Raw genomic sequence first — 12,446 nt, forward strand, 5'->3', positions numbered from 1 at the left:
CCACTAGCTCTGTACATTTTCATAAGCTGAGCCCTTGCCTCTCCTCCAAACCAGGCCAGACACCTGGGCCAGACAAGAGCAGCAGAAGTGGGAGGGGCCCGGGAGGTTGGAATGATGGAGCCCATCCCTCTGCCCCACCCCCTCTTCCACTCTGCTTGTGCCTGTCCATTACTGTCCCAAGTCTTTCCCTTCTGCCTCTGAGACCAGACAGTGCAAACCCTGGCGTATCACATGTCCTCTAAGGAGCACAGGGGGCGGGTGACTCCGGCCTGGGCCGGCAAGAACTCTGCCCTGAGGAGGCAGGAGAGCAACCCCCCTGACTGGCTGCTGCCAGAGGCTAAGGTCACCCCCTGCAGAACCATAAAGCAATTTGACCATTTCTGGCCATGTATCATGAACAGGCTCAAAATCCAGATGTTCATAGTAGTTCTGGGACAAAGTTTTCAGACAACCTCAGGGAAAAAGTACATCAATAGACTTTATTAATGATCCGAGATCTCCCCACGGAGGTCCAGTCCACACATGGAAAGGAGATGCTTCCATGGCCCAGAATCTCCAGGAAGAAGGTGGGGGCCTGGGGCTAGGTGGAGGCAGTGGTGGCTGCCTCCTCCCTGTGCTTGGCCTTACTGTTGGGGTCGCTGGTCAGCATCAGCTTCTGGATCATGATGTACGCAGGACATTGTGGGGAGAAGCAGTTTTTCTGAAGGAGGAAAAGGAAGGCTGACAGCTAACGAAAGTGATGAAGATTCATTGTCTAGGGAGAAAAAAGCATCCTGGGACAGGGCGGGTTAGTGCTGAAGGACATGGAGAAAAGGCAAAAGGAGTGTGACTTCCAATCTTACAGCAAGAGGGGCGGAGGTTGTGTTGCGATGAAAAGAATAAGGGAAACTACTGTCCTCTGTCTTGGCAGTGGGGACACAGAAGCCCCTGCAGCAGCTGCAGCAGGTGAGGGTGCTGGGGACTCACCTCCAGGCACAGCCACAGCGGTCCCACAGGGCCCTTGAATGCTGTCTTGGACTTGAAGAACTGCGCCTGATACTGCACTGTGGTGAGGAAGGCCTCCAGCCCCACCTCTGTGATGCAGTTTCCTAGTGGAGGCAGATGAGGTGGCCTCTTACCACCACCCACCTCCTCCTCGCTCCCACCCTCATGGGGCACCTCTGCAACCCCCTCACTCCACACTGGCCCCCCCAGCTCACTTGCCCTAATCTGGCCCTTCACCCCATCTCTCCTCTATTTCTCTGATGCCTCCTCCGTCTGACTTCCCTCAGCCTTTTGATCATCTCATTCCCCTCATTACTCTCCAGATGCCTGACCCAGAGCGCAGCTGCCCCGCACCCCAAAGCCCCATTCGACGTCATGGTGCCCAGACATGGGAGAGCCAGGTTCTGCTCCGTGGATCCCGGGCAGGGACACCCGCATGGCCACGTGGGGCCTGGCTGGCCTCCGAGGGCAGGGGAGGGGGAGGGGGTGGTTGGCAGACGTACTGAGAAGGTTGAGGTGGGAAAGGACCTTGTTTCCAGGCATGAAAACTTTCCCATCCCGGTGCTCCACAGGTTCCAGGAGAGGATTGACCATCTCAGTAGTTTCTAAGGCAGAATACTAATTGCAGCAGAGGAGAGGGGAGCTGGTCAACAAGCCAGTCATTCATTTATTCAACATACATGTTTTGAGGGCCGGCTACAGTCCAGCCTTTGTCCCAGGTGCTGGGGATACAAAGGTAAATAAGCCCATGCCCTCAAGGCACAGCTGTGGGGCGGGGGTAGCCAGAGAGCGAGGTGGTAACGTGGCACGGGGTCAGAGCTGGCAGAGGGATGCTCAGTACTGGGGAGTGCGGGGGACGGACAGCTAGCCAGTCTCAGGAGCCGGGAGCAGCCTCCTGGAGGAGGTGGCCTATGAGCTGAAGTCTGAATAGTAGGTGGGTGGCTGTTACCAGACGAAGATGAGGGGAAAGGTGTCAGCAGGTGCAAAGGCTTGAAATAGTGTGTCGGCATTCCAGTTTGCTATTTCCTAAACAGTGAGAACAAGGAGGGCAGTGGCCTGGAGGGGATGATGCTAAAGGCAGGATGGGAAGAAAGTGGAACAATGCTGGTGAGAAGCAGCAGCCTGGCTCAAGCCCAGGGCAGGAACAGAGAAAACTGGCCCTGAGTGGCTATCCCCACCCGCTTTCTCCACCTGACTTCCCTCTTTTGTAAGATCTTGTCTTGGGTACCAGAGAAGACTCCTAAGGCGGGGGGGGTCCTAGGGTGGGGGACTCCTTCTGCTGACAGAATGCAGGTTTGGTTCCAGACTGCCACAATAAAGCTGATCACATGAGTTTTTTGTTTCCAGGTGCATATAAAAGTTATGTTTACACTCTACTGCTGCCTATTAAGTGTGCAAAAGCATTGTGTCTAAAAAGAGCAATGTATATACCTTGATTTTAAAACATTGCTAAAAACAAAAAGAAAAGCTAACCACCATCTGAGCCTTCAGGGAATCGCAGCAGTAACATCAAAGACCACTGATCACAGATCACCATAACAAATATAATAATAATGAAAACCTTTAAAATATTGATCAAAATGTGACCCAGAGACATGAAGTGAGCAAATGCTGAAGGAAAAAAAGGGCACGGAGAGACTTGCTTGATGCAAGTTTCCCACAAACCTTCAATTTGTGAAAAACGCAATATCCGAGAAGTGCAATACAACAAAGTCTGCCTATACACAGACAGAGACAGACCCTCAGGCAGCCGACTCCACCAGCAGCTGGAGGGCTGGGAAGCCGGGGGCTATGGAGTTGGAAGTCCAGGAAGGTTTCCAAAGCAAGGAATAAGTTGGTCCAATTTGAAAGAGGGCAAAGGAGAAAGTCTCAAGTTGCGGGCTCCCAGGGTGGGGGCAGTACCATGACTGTGAAAATGCCCCACCTTCCTGGGGAGCTGTCAGAAGAGACAGGAGAATGTGCTTTATTCCCTGAGCAACTGTACAAGCAAGTGTAGATGCAGTGGTGATGAACCAATGGCCTTTTGGGGAACAGACTCAGTTGTGGCAGAGGATCGAAAGTGTGGGCTCCTAATATGCAAGGAGAAATAGTAGGGGATAGGGCACTGAGCTCTGTTACCCCCAGCAAGCCCAAGTTGGGATGGGGAGGGGACAGGAGTGAGGACACGTGTGAGTTGAAGTGGCTGCTGCCACAGTACAGGGCTGCCTGGACCCCGGGGATGTGCTCCCCACCCCACTTGTCCTGCAGCCTACCTCTGATTCCTGGAGGATGCTGCGCTTCTCTTTGCTCCCAGTCTTGGGTCCTTTTCCCTTGCTTACTTTCTGTTCAGGGATGGTTACCTCTGGAGTGGGAAGAGGAGCCAGAATACACAGTGCAGACCTCGGCACCACCCAGTTTCCCTAGACGGAATGGGCTGGAGCGAGGAAGGGGATTCCTCAAACTTCGGGTTTGGGAGCAACAGAAACAGAGCTGGAGGGGGTCCCTAGCTAGGTAGGCCTTGAGGGCAGGGCCACAGGGGTCCAGCGGAGGGAAACAAGGTGTGGAATGTTGCTGGTCGGGATGTGGAGCGGCTGGGGCTTCCTGCAGCACTTCATCATCAGACTTGCTCAAGGCAGGCCTCCTGCATCCTGCCTGGGGCTCCTTCCTCCTCCTCCACACTAAGCGGGTGCCACAGAGGGGTGCTAGCACTTACTCCCCTTGCCTGCCTTTGTGGAGTCTTCTTTCCTCGGGGTTCCTTGTATGGGGGACTGCCCAGACCCTGTCTTCTCCTCTTTCTTCATCACTTCCTGTGGAGGATGTAAGAGAGATGAGAGTCCTACCTCCCTGGAGGATGGGGAGCAGGTATAGGAAGGGGTCAGCATCAGGACCCTGGGCCGGAGATGGACCTTCGAAGGCCATCCGCCATCCCACCTGTGCACAGGAAGCTTCCTCCCCTGTTCCTCCCGTGCCCGGGGTTCTGTTGTTGCCCACAGCACACCTACCCCTGACTTCTCCTTTTTCTTGCCCAGGCCCCTGGGGGTCTTCGTTGTCTGTGTCTTGTCTGTCTTGTCCATCAGTGCAAAACTGCTGACCCCCATCAGCTGATTCTTCTCACGTTCTGTTTTGGAGTCCCCATGTCGAGAGCTGGAGGGCTGCATTCACAAATGGGAGGGGATGGAGGACGAAGCTAGCGCCCCTTCCTCAGTGAGGGGTGAGGGGAAGCCCCACATCTGGGCGGCAGCCATACTGGCAGCACTCCCACTCCCATCTCCCTGCCTCAATGCTGGCATAATTTGTTTGGGACACCTCTAGGGCAGGTGCTGTTGGAAAGAAATGGCAGAGGGACCTGGGGGTAGGGGTTGGGGTGTGGCATTCAGACTTTTACATTGAGGAAGAAAAGAGCAGCTAACATTTTTTAACTAAGTGTCAAGCACTGTTCCTCATGCATTAGATGAATTAACTCATTTAATCCTCTCAACAATCCGGTGAGGTAGGTACAGTTATCCCCAATTTACAAATCAGGAAACTGAGGCCCCAGAGGTTAAGTCACATGCCCGAGGTCCCAAGTTGTTTTGTAGAAGAGCCGGGTTTCCAGTCCCTGCAGTCTAAATCTGGTCCTTCCCCCCGACCAATACCCTCCACCGCCCGTGGAGCGGTTCTGCAGTTAGAGCCCAAACGTTAGATCTGTGCAGAGGTCGGAGAGAAAAACAGCCACGGCAGAGGGAGAGAGGACGGATGAGGACACAGCCAGCTTCCTGAAAAGCAGCCGGCCTGGGAAGTGGTGCCGGATGCTCCGGGCGCTCCTCACCGATCGCGATCGCTCCTGCGACCCTTTCTCCAGCAGGAGGCGCCGGCGCTGCACCACCTCGGCGTGCGTCAGCTCGAAGGGGCGCAGGACCTGCGGCCAGGCGACACCTTGTGATCAGACGCCCCGGGAACCGGGTCGCTCCCCGGCCCCGCCCAGGCGGCACGCCCACCTCGGCCAGCTTCCGGGCGCCCTTGTCCTGGATGCGGTTGTGGGCCAGGGACAGCCAGCACAGGGAGCGGTTCAGCCGGAGGCCCTGCGGAGGCGGGGATGGGCTCGTGAGCCGGCTGGACCGGGGCCGCCGATGCTGGCCTGGGTCCCTGCCCGGCGCGCACGCACGTCGGCGATATAGCCCGCGCCCTCGTCCCCGATGTGGTTGAAAGCCAGGTTGAGCGACATCAGGGTGCGGTTGCAGCTGTGCAGCGTGGACAGAGCCTGGCCCAGGAGCTGCGCCCCGTAGTCGTCGATGTTGTTGTTCCGCAGAGACAGGTGCGCGATCCTGGGCAGCGGGAGGGAGAGCGCGGGCCGCTGGAAACACGGGGGCCTGGGCGTTCGCCGGAACATCGGAAAACTTGGGGGCAGGGGAAGGGCCACTCGGTCTGAGGGTGAAGAGGCAGGAATTGAGGGTCCTTGGGGAGCTGCTAGAGGGGCAAAGAAGGGTGGGAACTAAGGACAGGCCCACAGAAAGGGGGTGAGGGAGAGTCTCACGTGCTGTCCACTGCCATAAGCTTGTGATAGGACTGCTCCGGCAAGGGGTTCGCCTCCAGAGACACGTTCCTGGGGGTGGAGGAGGTCTGAGACCCAGGAGGCACCCCTGAGGTCAGATGAGGGAAGGGGACAAAGACGAAGGGTGGGGCTCTGGGGAGCAGCTTAGAAAGAGAAGCAAAGGATACTCCTCTCCCATATAGGAAATTACATGTTAACAGTTCTCCGGGCTACAAATCCGGAAGTGTGCCATGTGAAGGGGCCACTCCCCAGAATTAGTGACCTGTGGTAAGCAGGCCTCTAAGATGACCCTCGTGATCCCTACTTCCTGGTATCCACGGCCCTGTGTAATCCTCTCCCCTTGAGTGTGGCTGGGCTAGCAGCTCACTTCTAGTGAATGGCATCCGACAAAAATTATGGGATGTCACTTCCAAGTTCAGGTTATAAAAAGGCTGTGGCTTCCCACTTGGGTGATCTCTGGCACCAGCTGCCTATGGAGAGGCTCTCGAGTGGAGGTACTGTGGCCAATCAACTGTCACATAAGTGAGCCTTGGAAGCAGATTCTCCAGCCCCAGTCAAAATGATGGCAGCCCCAGCCAACAGCCTTACTGCAACCTCACCTGCCCCCAGCCAGAGGTGCTCCCCTAACCTAGACCCGGATTTATCTCACAGAAACCGTGAGATAATGTTTGTTGTCTTAAGCCACTATATTTTGACATAATTTGTTACACAGCAGTAAGTACATAATACATGGCTCTTCCACAAGGCAGTGGCTTTTCCAACACTACTGAGCAAATGGAGGTTTTTTTCCAAGTCACAACAAAAAATAGCTAGAATTTCTCTATTTAAAAATTTTCTCCCATGTATTTGCCCAACCTTTCAGGCTTGTTCATCTTGCATCTAAACTTGATTGCATTCATTTTAAATTGTTTTCATTATGTTGATCTGACCTATTTTTACATATTAAGATGGATTCTATAGTTCTTTTCTGCTGGCTAAATTGTTTTTAATTCCTGTGATGGAATAAAATATGTGTTTCATGGTGTTCTATACGAAGAGCACCAAGGACCTCCAGCTGAAGAAGGCAAAGTCCCTCAAGAAGCATCCATCCCATCCACAGGAGGAAGACTGCAGGCCAGTGAGGGTGCGTTCTGTGAAGCAGGAGAGGTCAAGGGTGCTGGGGGAACCTCAGCAAGGGCCACGGCAGTCCCCACACTGCCCTGACTTTATTCCTAAATCCTCCCTCCCTCACTGGACTGCCAGTCCTATAGGATAAGAACCAGTCCCTAGTACACTGTCAGGCCCCAGGCAGTGAGGAATCTCCAGGGAGAGAGTGGGTGTCCGTGGGACTGATGAAGAGGAGAGGGGATAAGGCCCCAAAGGTGGGCTCTTTAGGCACCTGTATAGGCAGGAAAGGGGAACCCACTGCTTGTCAGATGGGAGCTTCAAAACTCAACAGACACTAGCAAAGCAGCACCTTCTCCCTACAGAGATGCCCACCCAGGCCACCACATCCCACTGCCTCCCCAGAGTGCTCCCCTCTGACCACCCAGCCAGCCAGGCCACCCAGGTGGCCTCCCCCCTTGCCTGTTCCCCTCCGCTGACCTGAGCGTGGATGAGCAGAGAGGCAGGAGGGCGATGAACATGGTCAGGGTCTTATCAGTCAGCCCCACCTTCCACAGGCTGGAGTTGGTGAGAAGCACGGAAGTGCAGCTGGAGCATCACCTCCTCCCCACGTAGTCCTCTCCAGCCGCTGTCACACCCCAGCCCCACCTTTCCTCATCCCCCCTCCCCCGCCTCCCCAATCCCCAGGCTCTTCCACGCCCCTTGAGTTCTCTCCCCCAGGTCACCAAGAGCCCTTCCCCCACCGCCAAGCCCCCTCACTTAATGGCCTGCAGCTGGCTGAGAGAGGGCAGACACTTCGAGAAGATACCCAGGATCTGCTCCTCAAGCTTCCAGCCTGTGGGAGGGAAAGGGGGAAGAGCCTCAGGCCAAGGAGAGGGGTGGGGTGGGGTGGGGTGGGTTAAGGGACTGCAGATGAGAGGAACAGTCGGGGTGGGGGTGCCTCACCGCGGATGTAGATTTCCGTCAAGGAGTTGTCCTCGTGATCCAGCTCCACCTGGATGGTGGGCCGGAAGAACACATATTTGCTCTCTAAGCTGTTGAGGCTGCAGGATCTCGACAGCAGCTGATCGTCTAGAAGGCAGGAGTGCGAGGAGACGGGGTAAGAAGGGAGGGGGCAGGGTCACCGCCCCAGGTCCCGCGCCCGGCTGGCCCACGGGTGCCCAAGAGGCCGGGATGGCTCCCACGGAGTGACAGGATGGGAGGGCTCTGCCAGTCCCGCGTCTGCGAGGATTTGGAAAGGAAGACGGGAGACTCCTCCATTTCCCCACCAGCCCCCTTGAATCCACCTCCGCACTCACACACACATTGCCCTGCTCCCCCGCCATTCAGCCCACCGTGAGGTGGGAGGCTGAGGATGGAAGCAGTGGTCCCCCGGGGACTCCACTGTCACTCACCTACGGTGGTCTTTGACGACACGGAGGAGGAGTCGGAGGGCGAGTGCGGGTAGGGCCGGATGACCACTTTGGGGAACTTCGTGTAGCCCGACCGTGTGCAGAGCTCGGTGAAGTCTGTCTCCAGGACGCCGGTGCACTGGTACTCCTCTGGGGGCGGAGAGGAGAGCGAGCGCGAGAAGCGCCGCGCCGAGGCCGCGGGCTGTAGCTGAAGGCCGCCACCAGAGGGCAGCAGAGACCACAGGACGCCCCAACGGGCCCGGCGCCCCGCCCACCATGGAATCCGCGACCCGCGGCCGGACCCCGAGCTTCGGGCCTCAAGGCAGGCAAGGGCTCCGCCTCCGAGGCAGGCATCCTTACAGACATTTTTAACGTGTAAGATGCGTTGTGGAGACCGATACTGAAAATACTTGAAAGGAAACAGTGGGAAACCAAGACCTGAGAGAAAGGGGACTAAAGGGCGTAGAATGTAGACCGTGAGGGAGCCTCTTCTATGTGCCGCTTCCACTCTCGCTCTCCGCTCCCTTGGGGGGCCTCTGCCTCCCATAGGGTGTCCCCAGCCCCGCCTCCTCTCCTGTTCCTTCTTTGCTGGGACTGTGCAGGGTCACACGAAGAAAGAAATCCCAGGCCTGGTACAAGCAAAGGAAGGAACCCAGGAGAATGTCTCCCCCCATATCCCACCCCCAACCCCACCCCCCCCCCACGGAGGCCCAACAGAGCGACAGGCTTTCATTTCTTTAGCAAACATTTATATAGCACTTACCCTGTGCCACGCTGTTCCAAATGTTTTGGAAAAATTAACTCATTCAAGACTTTTATTAATTCCGACAGATGCCCACCACTTCCTATCCTGAGGTGTCTGAGTTCCCAGACACCCCTGCTCTCTCCTGCTCTTGGTTCCTGGAGATGCCAAGGGGTGTCCCTGACAAAGAGGAGAGCCTGGAGTCAAGTCTGCTCATGGTGCCAGGCTGCTCGTCCAGCGCTGGGCAACATCACCCAGGCCACAGGCAACAGGTGCTGCAGAGGCTGTGCCCGGGGGGCGGGGGGGGGGCGGGTACCGAGAGGACCTGTGCTTAGCACATGTGGGGGCAAGATGCAGAGAGGTTTGAGGATTCTGGTGGCAAAGGGGTGAGAGACACGTTTCTTCTGCACCCAGCCATCAGGGGGAACACAGACATCCAGGAGACATTAGCTGAATGGACAAGGCAGATGAGAGGAGGCTAGGGCTAGGGCTAGCCCCTTGTACAGCTGACTCCTGTACACTGCTTCCCGGGCTCTGGTTAATCCTTTCTTACTTCCTTCACTCACACCATTTCCCCCTAAACAGAGATTCTCAAAATTTAACATCCGTCTGTGAGAATCACTTGGAGAACCAGTTAAAACATTTCCTGGGCTCTGTCCCTCCTAAATTCTGATTCCTCAGGCTGGGTGGAGTTCCATGAATCTGCAATTCTAACAAGCTCATAGATGATGCCAAAGATGGTCTAAGGAGGGCACGGTGTGAGCGGCTGCTCTAGAACAGCACTGCCGACAGAACATGATGGGATGATGGAAACGGTCCACATCTGGGCTTTAGCTAGTAGTGACCTGATGGATGGCACAGCTCTAAAAGGGCCTTGCTCCTGCTCTCCTCCCCTGCCCTCTGCTCCCTCCTCATGCTCACTGATGACCTTGCCTAGTAGTTTCTTGAGAAATAGAAGCCACCGGATGGGATTTCCTCCAAATCTATAAATCTTCCTACATCTGCCATCACTCTCTGCCCCATTTGAGCCCTGCCGCAGCACACAACGGCACCGGCTGGGGCCGCTGGGGCCTCTGTGTTGCCCTGTCAGGGTCCCTGTGCAGCTATCACTCCCATTCTTTCCGACCTCGCTGCCCAAGGGCAGATTAGGCTCCCCTGCCGGGTCCTCCTCCAAGATCTTCAAGGCTGAGCCCCTTCCGGTCTCTGGTTACACTCCCTCCCTCCCTAGGGGAATCTCATTTCCAGGGCTTAAACGCACCCAGACATCAGCAGCTCTCAAATTCACATCCCTGGTCCTAACCTCTTTTTGGTGCTCCAGACCCTTGTGTCCCACTACCCAGCTAACATCATCTCTTGGGGGGTCTTCTCTTACATGACCTTCCTTCAGGCCTGCCTGTCTCCATGGACAGCACACTGACCCACCCTGTGCCCAGGACAGAAACATTCTTGCTACCTCCCTCACTTTCCACCCCATCCAATACTTCACCAATTCTTTTTCTACCTCTGAAGTATTTTTCCAGGGAGCCTAACCCTTTCTCCTTCACTATCTTATTCCAACTATCACTGTCCCTCACCTGGGCTATTGAAATGCCTCCTGACTCGTCCCTCTGCCTCCATTCTCTCCCCCTGCCACTCCCTTCTCCACACAGCAGCCAGAGTGGGGTGTGTGTGTGTGTGTGTGTGTGTGTGTGTGATGTAACTGGGTTCTTATCTACCAGAGATTTTATACTGTCTTGTCTTTCCTTCTGGAAAACGCTGTTTCTCTAGTTCCCACCCCCAGCCACCAGCAGTCACAAGGAGGTGGCTCCAGACCAAGGTCTGACAATCAGAGCCTTTTCTCATGTAGTTTTTCCATGAGAACAGAAACAGCAAGTTTCTGTCCCTTTTCCATGGCAAGGGTGGTGGATTTGAATCAAGAAGCCTTCCAATAAATTCCCTTTTTTGGATTAGTTTGGGTTGGGGTTCTAGCACTTGCAAAATAAGAGCCCTCACTCATACTTTTCCAATGGTTTTCTTTTCCTGGAGAATGTAAATTCCATTCCAGCTGGACTATGACCTTCTTGTTCTCTCTGTATTGGACCTGGCCACATAGCAGGCATCCAAAAAAGTAATTGTTGAATAAATGAATGCCTATCTATAAACTCAAACCGGAGTCACCCCCTGGTAGTGTCCCTGGGTCCTCCCGTCACTTCCTGGACCTTCTTCTCTCATACAAATTACCACATCTTATTGTATCTGTCAGCATCCCAAACCAGAGTGTGGGTTCTTTAAGATCAAGTTCAGTTGAAACATCTGCCAAGCTGTTTCAGGAACTGTGCTGAGAGTAAAACTGTGATTCATATCCCAGAATGGAGCATGGCACTTGGCACACAGTGGGTGCACAGTGTTTGCTTGCTGAGTGAATAAGTGAATTTGCAGTTTATAAAATACTTTCTCACCATCAACTCCATTGTTTCCCGCAGTCGGCAGGACAGGACTCCTTACTACAGCGGAGTGCCTAATATAACGTGCACACCTAATAATGGTTACCACTTAGAACACTCTTACCGTGAGCCAGGAGCTAGTTGCATTTACGTACTGAACTTCAGCCAGTGCCACCCTTTCCACATAGCAGTCCTTAGCACCAGAAGTTCTATTATTATTCCCTGGCTCATCTGTCTCGCCCGCCAGTGCCTGGCCCAACGCGGCTAACCAAGAGTGGCTGGTGGGAGCATGCGGAGCTGAAGCCTAGAGGCCTGAACCCCAACCCCGCCACCAGCCTACCAGGATTTTTGGGCTCTTCCTCGCACACTGGCGGCAGGGCGGTCGCCGGCTTCTCCTTGGCCCCGCGATCCCCCTTCTTGGTCACTGCACCGGACGACTTCTGGATCCCGGGACGCGGGGTCCTGGGTGAGGCTGAGGTTGGTGCTCTCGTCTCGGCGGACATCCTGGTGGCGTCCGCAGAGACTCTGTGGACTCTCACGCGGGCGAGGAGGCAGGATGGGACTCTGTGGGGCTCGCCCTGGAGGTGGCCGAATTAAGGGTCTCTAGTCCGCGTCCACTGACGGGACCTGGCTGTCGTGGCGTCGCCTCGGCGTCCCTCTCCACGACAACCGCGCGAGGTGGGCGGGCCCGCAGTCAAGAGGCAACCGCAGAGCGCGCGGGAGGCCGACAGGGGGCACCACAGAGTCATCAGGGGGCGGGGATTGGGGCGGTACTCCGGAGGGCGGAGCCGCGGAGCTAGGGCAGGGGAGGCGGGGCTGGGGCGGAGAGGGCAGGATTGGGTGGCCCGGGGTCATAGGAGCAGGGGAGCCCTGGAAGGCGGGACCCTGCGGACCCTTTGCGAAGGGAAAAGCCCTAAGGCGGCCCAGGACCTGGGCGGAGCCGTGGCGGGGGCAGAAGAGCGGATCGCGGCCTGGATCGGAGGGAAGGGAAGGGGCGGGGCTAGGGCAAGACTGGGACGGAGAGGCGGGGCTAGGGGGCGGGCAAGGCGCCATCCAAAGTCACTTGGGAAACAGCCCAGGAAAGTCAGGAGCTGACCCTGCGTATTAGGGATCGCTGCAATCGAAGAATCTAGGAAAGCTGTCCTGGTGGGGACAGATCCACTCTCCGGGGTCCCCCTCCAATCCTGTGAGAAGAGGGCTCCTGATGGAAAAGACCCAGAGAGACCCACCGAGTAGGCGACTTTACCTGGCTCTGGGTGTATAATCTCGACCCCCTCTATTTAGCCTCCTGG

At 55.9% G+C, this 12,446-nt stretch overlaps 1 protein-coding gene across 4 annotated transcripts; it reads right to left on the minus strand.

Moving 5' to 3' along the window:
- Nucleotides 1–460: 460 nt before the first annotated feature.
- LRRC71 (leucine rich repeat containing 71) lies at nucleotides 461–11,824 on the minus strand. 4 transcript variants are annotated; one of them, XM_072946341.1, is made up of 15 exons: nucleotides 11,495–11,824; nucleotides 7,993–8,139; nucleotides 7,544–7,669; nucleotides 7,358–7,433; nucleotides 7,079–7,156; nucleotides 5,477–5,545; nucleotides 5,108–5,267; nucleotides 4,941–5,024; nucleotides 4,772–4,861; nucleotides 3,966–4,115; nucleotides 3,677–3,770; nucleotides 3,237–3,325; nucleotides 1,488–1,602; nucleotides 967–1,088; nucleotides 461–700 (listed from the first exon to the last, which is right to left on the minus strand). In XM_072946341.1, the coding sequence occupies exons 1-15, from the start codon at nucleotides 11,655–11,657 to the stop codon at nucleotides 581–583; spliced, it is 1,683 nt and encodes a 560-aa protein (XP_072802442.1). In that variant the 5' UTR covers nucleotides 11,658–11,824; the 3' UTR covers nucleotides 461–580. The 4 variants fall into 4 exon arrangements, with proteins under 4 accessions (XP_072802442.1, XP_072802441.1, XP_072802439.1 ...); XM_072946340.1 differs by having other exon boundaries at nucleotides 1,488–1,589; nucleotides 4,941–5,367; XM_072946338.1 differs by having other exon boundaries at nucleotides 4,941–5,367.
- Nucleotides 11,825–12,446: the final 622 nt, after the last annotated feature.

Source organism: Vicugna pacos, chromosome 21 (assembly GCF_048564905.1).
Source record: "Vicugna pacos chromosome 21, VicPac4, whole genome shotgun sequence".
Taxonomy (NCBI): Eukaryota; Metazoa; Chordata; class Mammalia; order Artiodactyla; family Camelidae; genus Vicugna; species Vicugna pacos.